Source organism: Lepidochelys olivacea, assembly GCF_965140295.1.
Source record: "Lepidochelys olivacea isolate rLepOli2 genome assembly, chromosome: 1".
Taxonomy (NCBI): domain Eukaryota; kingdom Metazoa; phylum Chordata; order Testudines; family Cheloniidae; genus Lepidochelys; species Lepidochelys olivacea.
In genome coordinates this window covers 203008169-203031200 of record NC_140411.1, presented here as the reverse complement: position 1 = coordinate 203031200, position 23032 = coordinate 203008169, and the positions used below count along the sequence as shown (strand labels likewise).

General features: G+C 47.1%; 2 protein-coding genes across 6 annotated transcripts in view; one reads left to right on the top strand and one right to left on the bottom strand.

Moving 5' to 3' along the window:
* The window catches only part of CCDC191 (coiled-coil domain containing 191), a 37017-nt gene extending 23144 nt beyond the window's left edge, over positions 1-13873 (top strand). Inside the window, exons 13-18 of one of the 2 annotated variants that reach the window (XM_084644924.1) lie at positions 6490-6572; positions 8613-8714; positions 9855-9998; positions 10819-10971; positions 11451-11605; positions 12996-13873. In XM_084644924.1, coding sequence (XP_084501050.1) covers positions 6490-6572; positions 8613-8714; positions 9855-9998; positions 10819-10971; positions 11451-11605; positions 12996-13128 — 770 coding nt within the window. In that variant the 3' untranslated portion in view covers positions 13129-13873. The remainder of the gene's footprint in view (positions 1-6489; positions 6573-8612; positions 8715-9854; positions 9999-10818; positions 10972-11450; positions 11606-12995) is intronic. The other variant, XM_084644925.1, reaches the window with a different exon arrangement.
* Positions 1-23032, bottom strand: part of ZDHHC23 (zDHHC palmitoyltransferase 23) — a 34937-nt gene that overhangs the window by 6094 nt on the left and 5811 nt on the right. For 2 of the 4 annotated variants that reach the window (XM_084644943.1, XM_084644944.1), the window contains exon 4: positions 1420-1575. In XM_084644943.1, coding sequence (XP_084501069.1) covers positions 1420-1575 — 156 coding nt within the window. Of the gene's footprint in view, positions 1-1419; positions 1576-11829; positions 12765-17971; positions 22830-23032 lie in introns of those variants that run through there. The other 2 variants (XM_084644945.1, XM_084644946.1) reach the window with 2 other exon arrangements.

Below are 23032 nucleotides of genomic sequence, written 5' to 3'. Positions count from 1 at the left end.
ACACTGGCTCCTGTGTCAGGCCTGGCTTGCCCCTTTGCTCTCTGAGTTGGGCAATTCTATGGTAAATAGCCCATTGACTGGCCCACCCAGCACCTTTCCCCCTTTATTCCTGTTTTACCCTTACAGGGGTGACCTGGAGTTGGGCTGGACTTTGGCCTCACTGGGTCATCACTGCATCTGGACCTGTCCCTCTGACCCTGTTTTCTCCCTCCTCCTTCCCTGCCAGCACTTCACGGTCTTGTGTACAGTGGACATGTTCCCCTCTGTTAGCACGGCAACCTCTTGAAGGGATTCACACAGAGGCCTTCATAACGCCCCTCGGGAGCTGCTGGAAGGCTTGTGTGTCCCTCATTTCCACACGGTGGCAACCTGCACTAACTCTACCTCTTTATTAAATGATTCCCTTTTTGCCTTTAGATTCACCAGCCCCTTCCAGGGGCAGCCATGGAACTGGCCGGTACCATTTCATCTCTGGCTGCTGAGTCTGTGGCTCTGGTCCCTGTAGCAGCATCTCTGTCTCAGCCGGAAATGGTGATTATGTAACAAACATCTCACGCTACTGTCACTCCAAGTGAAATTGTAGTGCATTAGTATAAAACCCAAATCAGGGCCAATTATCCTACAAAATGAGGAGGCTCTAGGAAACTGAAGTGTCCATAGCTGCAGCCAGAAAACAGGCAGGGCCAAGGTGCCCCAACAGGCGAGCCCCCTGCAATGGCAGGGAGCTGATTTTTGTGCGATAGGTCCAGGTGATCCTAGCAGATGAACTCATTCGATGCTCCAGAGGAAGGCAAAAAACTCCAAGGTCTGTGCAAATCTGACCTGGAGGAAAATTCCTTCAACCCCAAATCTTGTGATCAGTTTAACCTGAGCATGTCAGCAAGGATCACACAGCTAATACACATCTGGCATCAAGGGATTTATTGTTACTGCCTCAGACCATTGGCCCTCTGGGCCAGTGTCCTGCCTCCAGCTGTGACTAAGATCAGATGCTTCAAAGGAAGGAAAAACCCCACATAACTGATTCAGCAAGTTGTGAATTGGGGGGTCCTTCCTGACCCCAGCAGAAAATCAGCTGAAGACCTGAAGCATGAGACTGGATTCCTCTAATTATCTCACCAACATAGATACTAGTGTGAACATCGTGAGGGCAAAGCAGAGGTGTGGGGGATGCAGGAAGGGAAGGGGCTGTCATCTCTCCGTGGCATGGAAGGGAGAAATGTGGGACATTTGTGTGTTGTCCTATTTACTTGGTAAGCTATTCAGGGCAGGGATCTGTCTTATCCATGTTCTGTAAAGTGAAGTGCTGGTAAGCGCTATTTATAGCTCAGTCAATATGCACTATGCTTTACAGAACCCAGATAAGGCAGGTAGGTCCCTGCCCCGAAGTCACAGACTAAAAGCACAAGACAAACATACCTGCACTGTTGAATGCTGGCTTCTCTGTGAAGTGTGGGTGCTGATGCTGCCCTGAGGGGGGGTCCTGGGCGGCTTTGCTTGTGGGTCCCAGTCTCTTGCTGCAGCACTTTGTGCCTCTCCCTCTTTGTAGGTTGGAGATGCTGGTCATTGTGAGACCTGTGCAGAGAAATTTTATTATTCTAGCAAAGTGGTACAGTTGAGCTTTGGTGTTGGCTGTACCTCCCCATCCCCCAGCCTGACCCCAAGGGCCTGGGACATGAAAGACAGTAATAGAACTATGGTGCCATCCCCAATGTGTTATCCCCATTGAGACAGCCCTTTTGAATTGCAGCTCCCCTATGGGGTTGCTGCATTTTGACTGTTCTGTTTCCCCACTCCACTATTTGGGCCTGTCTTTTCAGCCACCCAACTTCCACCAGAATTGAATCCTTGTTCTTCCTTTTACAACTAGTTTTCTGGTTCCATTCAAGGCAACGGAGTCCATAGAATCATGTGCAGTAGGGCCAGTAAACAACCTCAGGCCAATACTTTGATTTTTTTTTTGGGGGGGGGGGGGTAAATATTCATCTTAACCAAGATGCTTTGCAATTATTAAAAAGAGGCAAACTGATATAGAATTGAAGATCCACTAAGCCAGAAAGTTCAAGACAGGAAGGGAGAGACAGACAGGAAAGGAACTGTATGAAAGAGAGAAAACTATACATGAGAAAGGGAGAGAAAAATATTGGTAGAGAGTTATGGACAATAGGACATCATCATGTCTGAAGCCTGCTTAATGACTATGGGTGTGATCTGCAAGCGTGCCCTGGAATACAAGTCCCATTGATTTGGATTATGCTCCTGCCTCACTTAGGTACTATTAAAAATCCCACCCAAAGGCCATTTGTGCTAAAGCCTGTTCTCAGCTGTTCATGAATCTCTGCACTGGTGGAACTGCCCCTGCTAAAGTTTATTCCAATAACCAGTCCCTCTCACTGTTAATATATTTCCCTAGTGTCTCAGCTCTGTGTTTCCCTCTTTGGCTTTGGCCGTTGCTACTGATCCTACCACCATGTGAAGCTGTGAATAATTCCTGTTCGCTATTTATTCTATTCCCTGGCAGAAGTGTATCAACACTCATCAAGTCCCCTCAGCCCATGGGTCCTTTCTGTGCTATGTTGCATAGAGTTAACACCTCAGTCATTACCCATGTTTCTTCTTACTTTCTCTCAAGCTGCCTCATTTCAGCCAGTATCGGGGCAGTACTAACTGGGGAGGGGCCTGAACCAAATTCACAGATCAAAGGACTCCCAAACTCTGGGGAGGTTTGGAATCTGAACCAGGATCTGGACCAGAATTTAAGAGCTGTTCACCCTCACCCCCCAATCCCTGTAGTGGATCCAATCAAACCCAGGATTGACACTGTGGTGTTTGAAATCTGGGTCTGAATTTAGCACCTCAGTCCCATCTCTAGTGTTTATTACGGATATATCAGTCAGTGAGATCTCAGGGATACCTGGGAGCCTTTTCTTTCTCTCCCTCACTCCCACAGAGAGAGTGAACCCAGGACAGCTGGGGAGTGGGCAGCCATCCCTACTAACTCCTGCTATGTACAGTCCCGTGACTCATTGCACTTATCTATTGGAAGATGAGATGCTTTGCTGATGGGTCCCACTGCCCTGCTTTGTTGTTATCACTGTATCAACTAGAGATGCAGCTGAACCAAAACCCTAGATCCCCGCACATGCCCTTCCCCCAAGTCTTAGAAGGAAGGGATCAAAATCCAGATTCATTTGACTTGGGCCCATCTCTCACAGCAAAACAGCCTGGCTGGGAAAGCCCTAGCAGAACTGGGGAAGCAATTTCTTTACTGTGATAAAAAGACTGAACTGCCTTTGGTTGTTAACTGCACCTGTCACTGCCTCACTCTGACACTGAGGGGCAAAGACTAGCTCTGGCAGAACATACTGGAGAGATGAGGTCATCAGCACTGTGACACCTTGATGATGATTTCACCCTCTCTGCTGACCAATGAGAGTGCAGCATTTCAACAGATCTCACAAAAGCCATGTGAGAAGCAGTGGCATCTCAATAACTGTACCCATACCCCAAGAGTCAGAACAACATGAAGAGCTGCATCCTGAAGTCCTTGTGAGTAAGCTAAGGAAGCTGCTTGCATGAGTAAGGTCTCCAGGATTGAACCCGTGGATTTTACCTCTCTCACCAGTCAGTCAATCTGTCCAGGTCTCTTGGAGATCCCATTGCAGCTCCCCTTCAATCAGCTGCACTGCACCTCTGCACCCAAACAGAAGAATCAGGAAAAAAAAATTCTCCATGGGACTGTTCTTAAAGTCTGACTGATGTGTACTGCCAGTTTTTATTGGTAAGGGAGGTAACAATCCCAGGCATTGTAGGCTGGCTGTTGAGGGTTGCAACAAGAGCTGCCTCCTAAGCACCCCCTTGTGGCGGTTCTGTGGCACTCTAGCTCAGTTTCCCCTCCTGGACTCCTGTCACAAGTGTAATAACAACAGCCCTTCCTGGGGTCTGGTTAATTAACAAAGTTCAGAATAATTCAAACCATGCTTAAGGTCCCAAAAATAATTGAAGCAGCCACTCCCAGGCTTTTCCTACCCAGGCCTCTGTCTGCCTTGTCCAATTCTCTGGCTCCAAGAAGTCGTCAGGCAAACCCTTCTGCTGCTCTCCTGGTTTCTCAGGGTCCCTACAAGAGCCTAGCTGCTCTCAGCAGCTAGGCCACTGATGAAGTTTCTCTCCCCGGATACCTCTGGGTCACTTCTCTATCCAGGCCTCTCCCTCATTTATCCAAGAGGCCCTGATTGAATCACATGACCCACCGGTCACATGTTCCCACCTGAGGAGTACAGTTGGCCATGTCACAGGTGGGGCTGAGACCAGTGCTTAATTTGTAATGAAAGAGGTGCTGGGGCTCAAGCAATTTTTTTAACATTCATAACTGATGCAGCAAGCCTAGAGGTGCCAGGGCTATGAACTGCCAAGCCCAGAGGTGCTGTGGCTCAGCCCTGGCAAGCCCTGGCACAAATTAAGCACAGGCTGAGATCCATCTCCTTTTAAAGTGCCAGCCACGCTGTGAAAAGGATGTTTTATGTGGATAGCCTGAGAATAGAAGAGTAAAACCTAGGGACCATGCCTTATTGACTCTGCATTGTCATGCTGGCAACTCTCTCTGTCTCTGCTCCCTCCCTGCCTTGTAAGTCCGTTTTCAGTTACCACAAGGAGAGTGAAACTATACAGTCCCATCCTTGGACACTTTGTCTTCTTGTACTTAGGATAAAACTCATCACTTTTGAAGAGTTTAGAGCAAAGGCCTCTCCTATCATGCCCATAACCCAGCTTTCTCCACTCAATAAGAGATGCCCATCTTACAGCCTTGGGCAGGAGTTTTGCTATGGTACATGCATCAGGCTGACATTTGCTGAGAGGCCTTTTTAGCTTATGCCCTCTCTCTCTTAGTTCTCGCCATTTTAACTCTAGTACTATGCGGTAAGCTGTGACTTTGAACAGTGGAGGTCAAAAGTCAGCCCAATCACTCTGCCATGGACTAACCTCTGGTCTCAAATCAATTCTTCATGTGAACCCCAAGATTTTTGTGATCTTTGTGATCCAGGATCTGATGGCTGGAAGCTGACCATCTAGGCATGGTTTATTTCCAATATGAGGTGTCTTCTGCTAGCAGAGGCGTCAGTGGACAAGCACATCCATTCAGTAAAAACAAAATTGCAAAGACATGAGGCCTTCTAGGGGATTGAGTCTCCTTTTGTGTTACCCCAGGTGTGGGTCATTTTTGCTGATGAGCTACATGAGACTGTTGTGGATGTTGGAATAATTTATAACCACGTTGAATGATTCCCCAAACAGTGCAAGGAAGCATTGCTTAGCTTCTCAAACAAAATCAGTGGGAACGCTCTGCTACACCTAAACTGGCCATTTCCGGGGATGGAGAAGGGCTGCTTGGAGAATGTCCTGTACCATTATACTGAACCTACTATCTGCTCAATATCCTTAGCACAATGGTTCTCAAACTTTATTTTTTCCACGGACCACTTGAAAATTGCTGAGGGTCTCGGCGCACCACTTAATGATCTTTCCAAATGTTGTTTGTACCATTAGCTAACTATTGTAAAGTGCATTGGATAAAAGCTCTCTATAAAAAAACCCTTAATAATAATTCACGGTTTTTTGTTCTACAAATAAAAGCACACAACTCATATTTTAATATCAGTAGTTTTACCTTTCTAATGTGATGGATGTGCTCTCTTTCCCCAGCTGCGGCAGCCCCCGAGCTGGGGTTGGGAAGGAGGGGGGTCTCTCCCTGGCAGCTGCAGCCCTGGAGCTGGGGAAGGTTGCCTCTTTCTCTGGCCACTGCAGCCCTGCACGTCACAAATTTCCCCCAACCCCTCTTCTCACCCCACTGCCCCCTCCCTATTCCCCTCAAGGCCACCACCTCACCTTACATGGGTGTCTTCTCCAGGGTCCAGACACCTAATTAGTGGAGCCACGCCTGCGCGGCTCCACTAATTAGGTGGGTGGCCCTTCATTGTTGTGTGTGTGGCCGCCCAGGTGCACACCGTAGCGGGAACTATCCACGGAATACCTGAATGGAGCTCGGACCACAGTTTGAGAACCTCTGCCTTAGCATATCCTGATCACATATAGAGCTTACTAAGGCCATCATGTGTCTCATAGGGATGGGAAAGAGGAAAGGAACAGATTCTCTGCATTTACCTCCTCTTAAAGGTCCTGTGTTGCAGAAACTCTGGACGTGGCTCCTATCCGAGCCCATCAATGTTGCTCTGAGAGGTGGCCACAGGGGGTCAGTCATAACCAATGTCAGGCACTCCCATAACCAGTGTCACTTCTTCCCACAAGTCCTCCACTGCACTGCCAGACTGAAGAGCTGGCGGGACCTGAGCTCCTCAACACTGACGGTGCCAAGTCCAGCTCGAGTGTGAGTTTGGAGACAGAACTGCACATTCGTCCTGTTCCCAAACTGCTACCATGGCCTTGTAGCTCGTATATACTAATCCTCTTGTCTCCTTGGTCCTAATTCTCTAGCCATGGAAGAGAGAGCAATTCACCGAGCAGAACGGAGGAGGGAACTGGAAGAGGCCAAGAGAAAAAGAGAGGAGGAGAAACTGGTAAGTAAAGCCGAGAGCTAATCTGAGACATCCCCGCTGAGGGAGTGGCTGTGAAAGGAAGCCCCTCACAGTCAAGTGCTGGGAAAAGCACCTCCTCCTTCATTTACATAATGAACTTGAGCCCATTGGTAAGTGTCTGATAGACACCCCAAAAACAGATAAACAAACCCTATCACAGCAGGACATCCCCACCCACACAGCCTGGTGAGTGATTGACCTCCCTGCTGGAGCGCTGAAGTCGCTCATTTTTCCCCACTTCTGCCCCTCTTCCAAGCCCCTCCCTCATGCCTACTATCCTTCCAACCAGGGAGGATGGGGTGGGATTCTCTTCAGAGCCCATCAGTTCCAGTACTGAATGGTCCACATGGGTCACCATTGAGTGATGTGAAATACTAGACTCTCTGCCTCTCTTGCTCCTGGATGAACATGCTGCATCTTCAGCACTTCTAGAAATAAAACATCTCTTATGCATCTGGGGGGAGTCCCTGAAAATCCTAAGCTCATCCGAAAAGTGTCACCATCTCTTCACCTGCCAAACTGTCTCTCCCTCCACAAGGTCCTTAAACCTAAGGAAAGTGGTTGGACTTCTGATTTTTGCTATCATAGACAGGGCTCAGGGGTCATCATAGACAGGGTTTTTTTCCCCTGCTCCACCCACTCATGTGCAGCACTGCACATCCAGCCAGGTATGTGGTTTTTTTTACCTTCCTCTGTAACATCAGGAGGACACGGAGCTTGATGAACCTTTGATCTGATCCAGTACGCAAATCCTACAGTTCTTTATTTAGTAGTAAATGTCTACCAGCAAATAAGGATAATTTACCATGTATGTGTGTGTCTGTGTAATTAATGTGATTAGCCCCACCCTAACCCATGGAAAGTATTTTCCAGGATCTCCAACCTGTATAGGCTCAGGTAGCACTTTCAAACAAATGCCTGGAAGGTTAGAGGCAGGAAGGGAGTTGTTTAGATGTGAATTACCTTATTATAGGGGAAATAAATCCTGAAAATAAGAAGATCAGATAATCCACATGAAATCCTGAGCCCAGCTGCTTTCAGACAGAGCAGCATCTCACCAAGGACCTGAGTTAGGTGGAATGGAAGGAGGCCAAGCCAATCTCCATGGTTCTTCTATCACAGGGGCTCTTGTGGGTTATAATCTGTGCTGGAATTTGTCATAGATGTTCCTTTGATAGAGTGGCCCTTTTAAATGCAACCAACTGTTACTATAATGCTGAGGTTGTGATGTTATCTGCACTGAAATCAGGAAGTTCAGAATAAGGATCCTCCAGAAAATGATGTTTTGCCTCCTGTGGGATGGAAGTGGGTTGAAGAGGCTTAACCAAACCGTAGAGAAGGTTTCAATTGGTGGGCAGGCCAGGATCTAAGTTTCACTGTGTACACCTGGGTACACAAATAGGTTTGCCTATCTGTGACTGACACGCCTTGAGGGCTTAGACAGTGTGGTTTTTGGTTCTTTGATGTGTGTGCTGAAGGTGACAGCATTGTTGAATTGAAAGTGATTGTGCTACAGAAGGTGTTGGTATGTGGGAAGTTTGTGACAGGAGAGGGTGAATGCTTGGAGAATGGTGCTGTGCTGGGTGTGAATGTTGCCTCAGTGAAACAACTTTCTTGATTTTTAGTGTCCATGGCACATCAGGGAAATACAGTTGAGCCACCATAACACTAACTTCATGATGGTTTTGTGTGGGAGTAAAAGTAGAACAGCCCAGATCATAGAGGTAGCCTGTGAAACTCAGGGCTGAGTGAGAAACTGGGACTGAATAACCTTCAGTAATATGTAAAGTTATTCAGGCACAGAGAAGGGTTGTCAAATGCAATGCTTCAGGCTGTACAGCGATCACTTGCAGGAAGAAGTGTCCTTCCCCACCCTAATGTACATCATTGCACAATAGTTGCTGGTCACTGCTAGAGGCAGGATGCTCACCTCTCTGGTCTTTGGTCTGAATGTCCTTTGTTCCTGTAAACGTTCAAATATGGTGCATCTGGTTTTATTCCAGCCATGTCCTTCTTTTCAAGGTGCAGCTGAAGGCCGAAGAGGAAGAGCGTCAGAGGAAGGAGGCTGCTGAAAAAGAGGCCCAGCTGGAGAAGAGGAGGGAAGAGAGGAGACAGCAGAAATTGGTGCGCAGAACACTGTGTGCCTCTGCCCCACATCCACAATGGTAGAGAGCAAAAGCCATTACCCTCTGGCAACTGTTCAGTGGCCAGAATGAAAAGAGTTGGTATCTCAGTTACTGTACTGGTGTCCACAGAATAAAACCCACTATCACTCTTGGATGCTCCCATACTGGCAGTTTCAACAGAGGCTGAGGTTTGAATGGACTGGGGACGCTGCATTCACTGTCCAGTTGATGGTCCCTGCAGATGCTTTGCCAGGTTTGAGGTGCATCAGTGAGGCTGTGTGGGGGAAGCCTGCATTGTGGCTGGCTGTGCTGTACCCACACCTCGTTCTGGGTTGCTCCTTTCATTCATGTCCCTATACCCTGCTGCACCAGTAACAAATATGTAGCCTCAGCTAAATAAGCCCTAGAAAGAGTTCCATAGTGTGGCAGCTTCCCGCCAAAGAATGGGAATATCTCCTCTGGTACACCAGCAGTTTCTGCCAGGCAGGAACTGCCATCTCAAGGCTATTGCTTGGGAAGGAGCTGTGGCAAGCGAGATGCTTTTAAATCCCAGAGATATGCTTCCTCTCTCCCATTCAGTAACCTAAATGCTGCTGTAGCACTTCAGTGTAGACACGGCCTACACCGACAGGAGGGGCTCTTCCGTCAGTGTAGATAATCAACCTCCCCAAGAGGCTGTAGCTAGGTCGATGGAAGAATTCTTTCACTGACATAGCTCTAGTTACACAGCGGGCTTGGTCGGTATAGGTGCGTCTCAGGAGTGTGAATTTTTCACACCCCTGAGAGACCGAGCCATACCAATGTATACATGTGCTAGATTCTCCATTCCTTTGACATGCAAGTTGGGGGTGACTTTCTCTAATACTGTGGTCATTCTTCCAAAATGGTTTCAAGCCTTCATGATTTCTTGAAGGAGACTGTTCCCCTTGCTCCACACAGCCATGGTTGGCTCATTCCAGTAGCAGCTGATGCGTTTTTATGTGTCAGAGATGTTTGGCCACCTTGTGGTAGTAGCTACACAAGCTGCAGATTCCTATTTCTGGCCAGATCAGGATCCCCATCTACTCACTGTCTGTGTTATATGCCTTACCATCCATTTCACCCCGGATGAGTTAAACTGCTGGTCTTTGAATTGCAGAAAGAACTGGAGAAGCAGAGAAGGCTGGAGAAAGAGCGGCAGCTCCTGGCAAAAGCCAGAGACCATTACGAGAAGGTCCTGCTGAGAAAGCAGGGGCTGGAGCCCTGGAAGAGGCTGAGGGAGCAAGCCAAGGAAAACATGGTGGTAAAGTGCCTATTGAAGGAAGAGAAAGGGAGGAAGCAGCAGCCAGATGGGTTGTGGGGGAGAAACGGGTAATGGACTCTGAAGGCAGAAGGAGATGGAAAAAACTGTTGACTGACTGAGTCCCTCCCCCTGCAAGAGCAGGGCACTGCATCCTTCCTTAATAGAGGATGTTTCCAATATTAAATTCACACAGCAGTGGATCCTCAAAGGTATTTAGGTATCTAACACCAATTAATTTCAAGTACCTAAATACCTGTGAGGGTCTGGGCCTTAGTGCTTTGGAAAATTTGGCCCTAGGACTATTTCATTTGAAAGGAGAAGAGCAAGAGGAGACATGGTAGTTGTATATGAAATAAAGAAGGACAGACGAAACCTCAGCTGGATGCTCCCATGTCTCTGCGTACAAGAACAAAATGGCACACAGTGAAATAAAGACAGCAAATTCAAAGCTGATGAAAGTAAATCATTTCTGATTAGCCTGCAGTTACCTGCGATACTCCCAAGGTTTGAGGCTGATAGCGTGGTAAGAATCAGTGTGACGTTCTGTCTGAGTAAGGAGGGCATCTGCAGTTATACAAAGATAAAAATGACTGACTCGCAGTCATGAGGGGCTTTCAGTCCTCAGTCCACAAGCTGATCAGCCACTTGGTCAGAGACATAGTCAAGCCAGTGTAGAGTGTGGCACAGTTGGGTATGGTGCATCATGGGATCTTTTACATTAAAGCTGAGGTAGTTTTGCAGTGGAGTTTCCCTGGCTGCAGTCCTACAACATATTTATTTAGGTAACTGGCCCTTTTCTCTCCCTCCTAACTCTGCTCAGGTGGCACAAAAGCACCACAGCTCGGGATTGCAAAGAAAGTGCCTGCTGGCCTGGCTCTGGCACATCCAGGAGAGCCTCGCTGAGAAGATGGCTCAAGCTGAGGAATTCTCGTCCCGCATGTTACTCAAAAGGGGCTTCAGGAGCTGGTTAAAGGTGAGCCCAGACCAAAGGGGAGGGGATGTTACTAACCCAACCAACTGTTCTCACACTCCAAACCCAACTTCAGGGCCTACCACATGCACCCATGGGCTCCAGGTGAGCCTTGCATCACATGAACCTTGCATGCTGCCTGCTATGTCACATTGACCTCCCTTTCACATGTCACTTGCCTCCTCAACCCCTTTCTCCCTTCTCCCCTGTCCGCATCACCCCTTGCCTTACTCCACTCTGCTCCCTTCCTCCCCTTATCACTCCCCCTTCCTATTGCTCGTCTTCTCACCCCTTCAATCACAGCCTCCTCTTTGCTCCCCTCAGTCATTACCCCTTTACTCCGCTGCCTGTTGCTCTTCCCTGCCTCTCTTTCTCATTCCCATGCCCATTACCTTCACTAGAGGTTTCCTTGATACTCTTCTGTGGTTGTTTAGTGGGGAGGCCAGGAGAACAAGCTTACTTTCCCTCTGTCATTTCTCCAGCTCAAGGATTCTCTCTCTGCTCTGGAAGAGAGAGCTAGCAGGCTCTATGCAGCCTCCCTCAAGAAAAAGTTGTTCTGGGCATGGTTTGACCTGCTCAACGAGGAGAAGAGTGTATTATGGGAAAAGCAGAAGATCGCAGCTGAGCACAGTGATAGGTAAACATATTCCCCTAGTGGGAGTTGTTCTTACTTGGCATGTACCTACCTTATGGGACATTTTTGAGTGTCTGGCCTTTCCCCTTCAACCCACCATATTTAGACAATACCCTGCTGTCACTTACATGTGAAAGGTGGCTCTTGCTTGTGATATTCTGGTCTCACAATACGCACGGGGCTGACAATGGGTGCAGAATATCTGAAGAAAGATGGCTCCATGCAGATTGGAAAAGGGAGTTTGGTCTTTAATCTTTTCAGCAATTCTGAATTCCCTGGAGGAGGGGCAGGGAGAAGATGAACGGCTGAAAGTTTCAGAGTCGGTCAGTGGATCTGGCCACACAGCTCCTGTTAAAAAGCCAGCTTAGAAAAACTTTTACGTACAGTGATAGTGAGTCAAGTGATTGTATGGGAATAACATTGCAGGGTTTCCAGAGCTGCTGTTCTTGGTGACCTTGCAGATTGAATGGGCTCAGTTTATGAATCCAAAACTGATTAGCTGCAAACAGCACTTGGGATCTGAGAATCCAGGTGGTTCTTTCTGCCTCTTACCCGATTCTGCAGTTTTGTCAGTCCCAAGCTGACAATTTTGTTGACGATGAATGAAGCTGAATAGATTCCAATTTACTCTCCCATAGCTGTGCTGTAGTGCAGGTTTAACAGGACATTTCTTACAGTCAGTACAGTGAAGAGCTAAGTCTCAAAGACACTGCAGGAAGCGGAGAAGTCAAATCCCATTCCTATGGGTTTGATGCAGACAAGCTCCATCACTGGCTCATGGGAAGAGTCAATGAAATCAACGTGTTTTTTGGTTTTAATTTGCAAGTTTAGCTCACACTCCTGCATAGTTTAATGCTGAACCTGATTGACAGGGCTAAGATCGGAATGGTGCCTGGTTATTGGTGACAGGCACAGTGAACTGGAGGAGTAGAGGAGAATCCAGAGAGACTGGAAGTGAAGTGACTGGGCCTGCAAGCCGTTGAATTGCACTGAATGAGGCTGCTCTTCTCTCTCACTCCTTCCATGAGGGAGCCTCCCATGAAGAAGCCACCTTCACCTCCTCTTTCTCAAGGACCCTCGTTAGCCTTTATATAACACCTTTCATCTTCAGAGCACTCAGCAAACACTGACTAATGAATCCTTCCAGTGAGAGGAGTGAGATCTGGAGGGAAGGCAAGAGAGAAGGGCACAGTGTTAGTATTCTGGGATGATTGACATCTGTAATTAAACTGCCTGCACTGGACAGTTTTAATCTGTCACTGACCTGACTGTAGCAATAGAGGGGATGAATCCTGGGGGTCTCTGGCTGTTTTAGAATAGAGCAGAGGCTTTTAATGGCCGTGTGTGATGGCTCTGTCCATTCATCTGTCCTTTCCCTCTCCCTTTTTTAAAGGAGAATAACACTGACCATGTTCAGGGCCTGGAGGCAGTACCCAGCACTGATGAAGGAGGAAAGAGAAAAAGAGGCAAGGAGAGAGCAGCTACGCAAGAGAGTAGCCGAAATTCTCCCCGACTTCCGAAGATGACAGCAAGGACTCTGGTCAACGCTCCCTCCTTGATGAGCAGAGTGGACCTAAGTGGAAGGCTTCAGCTAGTGATGTGAGCTTACCCCTGTGAATGACAGGAGCTCTTCCTGGTTTGGTGCAGTGGGGGGCAAAGCAGGTGTTCTAGGGCCCATGGCCACTTGTGTTTCAAGTGCCACTTTTACCGTTCAGTCTAACCTGAGGATGACAGTGGAAACTGGACTGTTGGTGTTACTCTTTAGCCACAAGGCTGCTTTCCCACAGTGGGAACACACCAGAGCAACACCCCATCAGACAGGCAGTGAGCAGGGCTAGAACAAGAGAATCAAGGCAGGATAAATTCCAGGCCAGATGCACTTTGCTTCTAAACCGCCCCAGGGATTTTTGCTGCCTTTAGCATAGGGCTGGCGAATTGAAACACTGAACTTCCTCCCTAAGGGACAGGAAGCGCAGAACCGAAACGTGCCTTTTTGCACTGGAGCAGAGCCCGGGAAGCCTTTCTGTTGTCAGTACTCTTGTCTTGTGGTTTGACACAATGTGGCTGTATCTGCAAATAAAGCAGCGGACGTGTTGTTCCTTGACTTTAGCAAAGCTTTTGACATGATCTCCCACAGTATTCTTGCCAGCAAGTTAAAGAAGCATGGGCTGGATGAATGGACTGTAAGGTGGATAGAAAGCTGGCTAGATTGTTGGGCTCAACGGGTAGTGATCAATGGCTCCATGTCTAGTGGGCAGCCGGTATCAAGTGGAGTGCTCCAAGGGTCGGTCCTCAGGCCGGTTTTGTTCAATATCTTCATTAATGATCTGGAGGATTGCGTGGATTGCACCCTCAGCAAGTTTGCAGATGACACTAAACTGGGAGGAGAGGTAGATATGCTGGAGGGTAGGGATAGGATACAGAGGGACCTAGACAAATTAGAGGATTGGTCCAAAAGAAATCTGATGAGGTTCAACAAGGACAAGTGCAGAGTCCTGCACTTAGGACAAAAGAATCCCATGCACCGCTACAGGCTAGGGACCGAATGGCTAGGCAGCAGTTCTGCAGAAAAGGACCTGGGGGTTACAGTGGACGAGAAGCTGGATATGAGTTAACAGTGTACTCTTGTTGCCAAGAAGGCCAATGGCATTTTGGAATGTATAAGTAGGGGCATTGCCAGCAGATCGAGGGACGTGATCGTTCCCCTCTATTCAACATTGGTGAGGCCTCATCTGGAGTACTGCGTCCAGTTTTGGACCCCACACTACAAGAAGGATGTGGAAAAATTGGAAAGAGTCCAGTGGAGGGCAACAAAAATGATTAGGGGACTGGAACACATGACTTATGAGGAGAGGCTGAGGGAACTGGGATTGTTTAGTCTGTGGAAGAGAAGAATGAGGGGGGATTTGATAGCTGCTTTCAACTATCTGAAAGGGGGTTCCAAAGAGGATGGATCTAGACTGTTCTCAGTGGTAGTAGATGACAGAACAAGGAGTAATGGTCTCAAGTTGCAGTGGGGGAGGTTTAGGTTGAATATTAGGAAAAACTTTTTCACTAGGAGGGTGGTGAAACGCTGGAATGCGTTACCTAGGGAGGTGGTGGAATCTCCTTCCTTAGAAGTTTTTAAGGTCAGGCTTGACAAAGCCCTGGCTGGGATGATTTAGCTGGGGATTGGTCCTGCTTTGAGCAGGGGGTTGGACTAGATGACCTCCTGAGGTCCCTTCCAACCCTGATATTCTATGATTCTATTAAATGAATGGAGTCCTTTTACCCTCAAAAATAGCTGCATCATTGAACAACCCATGTCCTGCTGAGCTTTACACGAAGCCCTGCCCCCATAAGGAACTGTTCCTAAACTGTTGTATTGGGGGAGGAGAGGGAGGCTAACCTTTAGAAGCAGGTGTTTTGCCATTGAGTTTGCTAACAGGATTTGAAACACAAACATAGCACTTTATGTAGACACTTGAACATCATTAAAACCATTAGTTGGATGGGGATCAACCCTAGCAGCAAGTCTAACTTATAGCACAACCCGCTAACTCAAGTGTATAGGCATGAAACTATCTACTCATGGTGCTGAGTGGCGTTTCAAATCATAGCAACTAGTTCCATTTTTAAAAAAGCCCCCTTTTTCCTAGTCTGTTCCTAGTGCTGCTACATCCTTTGTTTGTAACCACACGTAGGCCTTGTCTAGACTAGGATTTAAAGATGTATTGTTAGTTAGATCAAGCTAGCTACCATGATCAGATAACTTCTAAAACTCTAGTCCAGAACAAGGCAAGCTGAACTTTAGCATAAGCTAAAGTGGTGGTGTTGAAGCTTGGGCTCCCCACAAGTTAATTTAACTCTACTAGTTTAGCATGTGCTGAAGTACAACTTGCCTTGTCTCGATTAGAGGTTTAGAAAGCGTTTGCTGGACACTAACTAACATGAGTTACCATCACCCGTTTACATCCTAATCAAGATTAGGCCTTAACTTGTTACAAAGTGTTGCAGCTGAGTTAAGAAATAGTGCTTTAGCCTACACATGGGGATTTGGTTAGTACAGTTGTTTAAAAAAATCTCGTGTCTATATTAGATAGTTGTGATTGCTATGCCTGCTGAGATCCGCTAGGGCATTCTTCCTAACAGTCCCCAGCTCTGAACACCTGAGCAATAGACACAGGCATTTGGAGACTGGAATTTGCTTCTCTCTCACTGGTGTAACAAAGCTGGAAACAAGGGCTCCTCTCTTCTCAGGCTTTTGTCTACTTGGGTGTGAGGACTGGATAGAGAGCAGGGCAAGTTACAAAGCACACCCTGTACCGTGACAGCCTAACAGCTCCTCAGTTCTATCCTAACAAGACTATCGTTCCCTAATTTTCCCTTCCACAGCCTACTTCTCAAATGCTAAGTAACACAAGGCATGCCTGTTGCCCAAATCTTGGTTACAGACCTGACTGCTGTCAAGTCATGTGGGCACTTACCTTGGGGTGGAAAGGAGTTGAAGGTGTGTGGATGGAGGACAGGTGAGTGTGGTGGGAGATCAGCTAGAAGCATTAAGGTCAGATTGTGTGAGAGAACAGCAGCTGGAAGGGCACTGGGGAGATTGCTTGTGTAGGTGGGGGAGAGGGTGGGCACTGCAGAAGGGATAAGATCTCCTTTGGAGAAAGATCAGCAGACTGGGAACATGGGCAGAAGGGAAGAGCGGAGGACCAACCTAGCCAGCTTCAATTTTTCAATGCAATTTAGACTCCCCTCCACCCATTGGTGCGTTCCTGGCTAATGTGTGATGATAGAACAGTAGCAGCAGTGTCTGCCTCTTGGTGCACACTGGACCCGTGGAAATCTCACCAGTGCAGTCTCTACATATTAGGATGCATTAGAGCCAGCCCTTCCGTTCTCAGGTTACCAGCCTCCTTTTTATAGAGAGAACATTTTAATCCTCCCTCATTCTCCTGTATTTGTGCACCAGTCAGGAAGCTGTCATGTGGGAACGGTATGTTCTCCCGCTACCCCCCTCTAAGGCTGGATTCCTGGTATAGGTAAAATTGCAGTTAGTGAGATGAGAAACCCAATGTGACCCTGCCTTTGTCATCAAGGTAGAGCAGCAGGCAGCTGGTGACGGGACAGTTCAGGGCTTTTCCAGGGACAGCTGTGGGAACATAGGAATTGCCATACTGGAGCAGGACATCATCCACCGCTATCCTGTGTCTGGTACGGGCAAAGGAAGATTCTGGAATAACCTTGCCCTGGGGGAAGGTTCTTCTGAACCAACCCCTCATATGGCTTGAAACAGATGGGTTCAATTTTTGGATGCTAAATTTGTGGCACCTTGGGTTTGAGCTGGGCATGCACAGCTCTTACTAACTTCAATTAGTGTTTGCTCAGCACTATCTCTGAAAATAATGCATCTTAGATAGAGCACACAAAACATGAGGTATCAGGCATGGTTATGCATGATAGATGGGCCCTAGGTGCTCTTCAGCATTCTCATCCTCCCTTTTCTTCCTGCTAGTTTAGCAGACCCACCCATACTCTGGCAGACTTCCTAGTTTGGAGGATTCCAGCAGAGACCATGTCACTGGGAGGTGCTTAGCTTTTTGTCAGATGCCTGTGAAGGCCTGGACTGCTGCAGTTATGTCCCTCACAGTCTAGGATTTAACAGTTCAGATAGATGCAGTTTCTCATGAATTTAGTGCTAGTGAATGGGTTAGAAATGCAGCTCTTGGGACTAAAGTCCACAGGGATGAAACTTTACCATAACACCAGTTTTCTTCTGAATCAGACCTTGCCCCCGCTGATTTCAGCCAAACAGCTGAAATAATCGTACGCAGAGCAGCCAGAGCCCAGGCTCCTTCTGATAAGGCTATTGGCAGATTGTACAGGACACCTGTAAAACATTCTGAGTGGATGTTATGGTTTTCCAAATTTAAGATTTATCCCATCAAACACTTACACCTCACCCCTTTGGTGGTAAGAGATTTTGGCATAATGAGAAAATAGATTCAGCCTCAGCTGGTGACTGTTTTAGAGTTTGCCTCCAGCTTTCAAACTTGAATTGATGCAGAATTTAAATGGTCGAAACCTATGTCCTCGAGGTTATGAGGAAACACTTGGGGAAGTTCAATCCTTTTCCCTTTGAGACTAGGAGTGACTAGGCAATACCAGATGTGATGATGGTGTCGTGCTATGGCTGCTTACTCACTGGGAATTGGGCCATCTCCCCCCAACATCCAAATTCATTTCACAGCCCCTAGATGGCGGCAGCTTTCAGTCACTACTGACCTGGCTGGATTTGATTAGAAATGCAAGTCTCTGTAACCCAGTACGATTGCCCGGAAGCATTCAGTTAATCTGCACTGTAACATAGTATAAATTAATCAAGACCACTCTAAAGATAGTTTTTATTTATTTGAACTCATAACTACACCCCCCTGAAAACACTGGGCATGTTACAAAGTGGCCACCCAACACAATCCTTTTAATAAAGCTCACACAACAGCATTTTATATTTAGGGTTCCTCCTGTCATTTAGGAAAAAACAACCAGGTTAGAAGCAATTCTTCTTTCAGACACTGTATTTTTCATTTTATCATTAAAACCATTTCCCTAATGACGTAAACTCTTGGGAAGTCAGATTCCTGATTTCAGGAAGGATCTCACCTCGTCCCTTGCAGGGTTTTCATTTGACAAACATCCTTGCCGGTGCCTCCATTGAAAACATAGTAGAGATAGGGAAAATACGTCCATAATCACACACACACACACACACAGACACACACACACACACACACACACACCCTGCTCTAATGAGGCAATATGCATTTACACAGGGAAGGAAGCCATAGCACATGTGATTATTAAGACACTAGGCAGAATTCGTTTGTCTAGAGAAGAAACCTTTAAAGCGCATGATTTTTTTTAAGACACTCGAAGCAGTCTGTTTCGAAGGGGGAAAGCACCATTACAGCCTGGAGTCTGAAATAGGATTGGAATCTCTGGCATTTCTTGGTCAGCAGGGACTTCAGTCATTTGGGTAAAGGTGAAAGTCAAGAAATGGTCTTCAAAAAAAGGTCACTCATCTACCAGAGCACGAATGCAAAATTGAGAAGAGGCAGTTATGGCAGAGTGCCAAGTTATCGCTCGTATCATGCATTTAACGCTTTCACTAAAATTCACCAACCAGGATGCTAGTATCTGTGCAATTTTAGTAGTATTATGACAGTCCTAGTCCTTTAAAATTCTTCCTGGTGTGTAAAGTGAATCCCACTCAATAGCACTGAAAGTCTCTAAGAAGGATGCTACCAAAACGGGATAAATCTTTTTACATTTCAAAATGTTGAGGCAGAAAACCAGGAAAAACAATTTAAAAATTTGCTAGAGTCCCCAGACTTTTACCAGCTCTAGACACTCCTCTTCTGCAGCTCAGGAGAGCCTTTAAAGGGCCAGAATGGTAATGATTTTGTGATTGTTATGAGCATGCATGACAATTTACAGACAAGTAAGTGACTGCTCCCTGCCCCAAGGAGCTTAGATTTAAGTATCTGTTGGACCCAGCTGGGTGCCCAACCTGCAGCTCATCTGTCAAATGCAGTGTGCTCCCCATCTATCCCTCACCAGCCTGCCTTCCTTTATTGCACGAACTGCATCTCTATCCCTTTTTCACAGCCCCAAGACTCTCTCTTTATGTCCACTACTGTGGTGGATTTTAACATTTGGCTGGAAGTTTAACCTTGTGTCATTGGACTAAGGGTGGGCAAAGCAAAGAATGTGAGATAATCCACCCTCAATAGAAATGAAAAGGGGGGCATTGCCCTTCTTCAACTTTCTGCTGCACTGTAGGTACTCAAAGGAAGCTCCAACCCCCAAAACAGAGTAAATCTGAAGCTCTTACCAAGAAAAGGACAGAACAGCATTACTTCCCGATATTAGTGTTTATATCACTATAGTGCCTAGGAGCCCCAATCATAGACCAGAACCCCATTGTGCCAGGCACTGTACAAACAGAGCAAAAAGTCAACATTGTGCTTTCCCTCTCCAAAGACATTCATGAGGTAATCCTCTCTCAGGAAGGCTAGGACTGTAAACAAGAAGGTGGCCATTTAAGACAGTGCATTTGCCACCAGAGTGCATTCTATGGCCACTTAGAACTTCCCATGCAGTAGGAATAAAATTCAGATCCTCCTGCAGCCAAAACACAGGCCTCTAACCACTTGAAGCTGTTTGGGCCTGACACACAGTTGAGCAGCTCCAATTCCACCCACTAGATGGCACTGGTAAACACACCAGTTCAGAGTTTTATTCCCCCTTCACAGAGGGGTTAACAAGCATGGAAAGGTTAGGTGACTTGCCCAAGGTCCTAGCTCCTAGTTCTGTGCTCTACACCACATGCCCTCTAGTGGCTTTTTTCTGCCCAGAAGGCAACATTATCTCAACCTTTCCAAGTTCCCAACAGGACAGAGGTTTGAGAGAGATCACTGTATGAGGCAGAACTCTTCCATCTAGGCTCCCCACAGCCCCACTAAATGTATTTCTGCTACAGACACATTTGCAGTTAAGTAGCATTAAGGCAAGCTCTTGATATGAACATAACTCCAGTCCCAGGAGAAGTGAGATCATCATAATCATGCCAGGTTTCAGAGTAACAGCCGTGTTAGTCTGTATTTGCAAAAAGAAAAGGAGTACTTGTGGCACCTTAGAAACTAATCATGCCAGTGGACGAGCAGTGTGATCCATGTGACTGCTTTCTCATTGAAATGGGGATAATAAAGGGCCAGAGGTCTCCACATCTCTTGATTTTCTTCTTTCCTTCCCTCTGACTGGAGACAGAGGTTTCTCCTCTTTAAAGTGATCACAAAAAGGGGACTGCACAAGTCAGCAGCTCTTTCCATGTCACTGGGCTCCAAGCACAGCAGTTCCTAAGGCTCATTAATTATGCTGTAGGGCACAGAAGTTGCATATACCACTTTAGCAAGCAACAGAACAGTGTAAAGAGGGGCATATTGACTTGAACTTGGGCATTGTATCTTGAGCGGTGATGGTGACAGGTGCCAGACTAGCAGATTGGGGGCTGAATGTACAGTAAGACGGGGAGGGGAAGCTTGCCTTTTTGCTCTCTCCTCCCCCACCCCACACACACCCTTTGGTAATACACTTTATCAACCCTGCCCTACAGAGTTGACCTCTAAGCAAGGAGAGGGGAGTTCAAGTCTCCAATCAGTCCTTGGTCTGTCTGCCACCAAGGGGGCTACTCATTGATTGTTGTTTTTGTGGAGTGGACGCATATTAATAATTAGAGTGAGATTCCTCTCATCTCTGCCGGTGCATCTCAGTCTGGATCTACAATACTCCAATGCTCTCTGAGCCCAGGGCTTGTCTAGCCAGGCATATCAAATTACAGTGGTGTTTACAATGTGCACAAACAGGGATAGACATAAGATCTGCCAAATGACATCCCTTGTGATTTCAGCTAAAACTGGAGCCCAGGTAGGTGTGGTTGAGAGGCAGGTGCACTCAGTCCTCACAGGCCTCTAGCAACCCCGCTGTAACCCCCGCCAACCATTTCACTTGAGAGAGACAGTGAGGGAGGTAATATTTTTCATTGGATCAACGTCTGTTGGTGAAAGAGACAAGGTTTTGGGCTTACACAGAGCTCTTCTTCAGATCACGCGAGCCTGAAAGCTTCTCTCTCTCACCAAAGAGAAGATGGTCCAATACAAGATATTACCCCACTCACCTTGTCTCTCTAATATCCTGACTATACAACATTGCAACCAACATTTTCATTTAGCAGTCTTCTGTGAGGCCCAACAAACCCTCCCCTCATCCCCAGACCTCCGAGTTAAATCTTGCCTTTCCAGTTCCTTTGAGAAGCAGGTCTACTGGGGGTAGAGCACATTCTCAATGATTGGGGGACAGAGATCTGGGCAGCTGTACTTCAGCTGTGAGCCATCTCCCAGGAGTACTATTATTCCTCTCTCATCACAGGGAGGGGGGAAAATCACAAGCCAGTAGCAGCATCAGACAAGGGTCTATTTACTTCCCACCTGGGCCACTGCCCCAGAATGAGTAACAGCTACTTGGGAACTTAAAGCTTTCTTACTTGAAAAATATTTACCAGCTGTGTGGTGCTAGCAATTGCTAATGGAACAAAAATATTTCAAGGGAGTCAAGCTCTTGGATCAACTCAGAGAAGCAGAGGAAAGAAATCACTGGCACAGGAGGGATCAGTCCTCCGCTCACACACAGATGGAATAGCCCCTTTGGGGGCGGCTAAGAGAGGACAGGACCTCAAACAGCCCTATAGCTGTACTGCTCACAAAGGCACTTAAGAGAAGCACTAATAGCTGATGCAGCTTTATGGATAGGTTGGAATGGAAGATTGAAAAATATGCCCACAAGAGAGAAGAGTGGTCCTAGCTGGTTCTTAAAGCTACCACAAGACAAAGCCCCTTTTAAATATCTTCCCCTTAATCCTTTATGATTGCGATCCTGTCTCTTGGAATGGCTTGCTCTTGGTACACATTATAGTTCGCCTCATCAGCACAAGGCATCACATCATTTGTGAAATGCTGCACATGGATAAGAGAGGGGAGTCTGTCCTGAACCCTGCAGTGTCCAGCTGAGGCCTGAAGCCTGGCATTTGATTATCTTGGCTCTGAAATCTAGACATGGAGCATCCACGTTCTCAAAGTCTTGTGTTGTTAATCTTCCTGAACTGTGCATAATTTCTTTGTGTGGAGACAGGTGGGGTAGGAGTGTGATTTCATCTCTCCTGGTTGGTGCATATGGCTTAATTCATTCTGCACCCTACTTTTGGCCTCTGGTGTACAAGAGCTATCTGTCCTTTAATGCCTCTTCAGACACCGATGATGAGATGGGCACAGCCTCCAAGTTCGTAGGGAATGGCAGTGGGATCCCTGTGGAAGGAGCCATTCACCTCCACAGAATGTCACTGCGATCAGTGGGAAAGGGATTTCACACAATGTCTTCGGCAGAGTGCTGAGGAGTGGGTGACCCCAGGGTCAAGAACTGGCCCCAGTTGTACAGGAAGCCCTGGTTATACTTGCCCGTGTCTACCACAATCCCACCCAGAAGCCTGCGCCCGGTGTCCTCCCGCAGAGCCAGCCGAGCTTCCCTCTCGGTCACGTTGTAGCTGATGTTCAATAGCTGGATGAGGAGGATGTAGCCCATCCCGGCCGTTACAATGGCACAGTACCACACACACGTGAATGACAGAGCGGAGCTGGCAGTGGGGAAAGAGATGGGAAGGAAGCCATTTAATGTGGGCATAGCTGCTTTAATCCGTAGCTTCAGAGATTGAGAGAGAGATTTCCCCTGGTAACAGATCTCCCTTCTGTCCCTTTCCATATCTGCTACAACAGCCCCTTTCATCAGGTGATCCCAAAGGGTTTTACAGACATTAAAGCCCCACAACATCGCTAATAA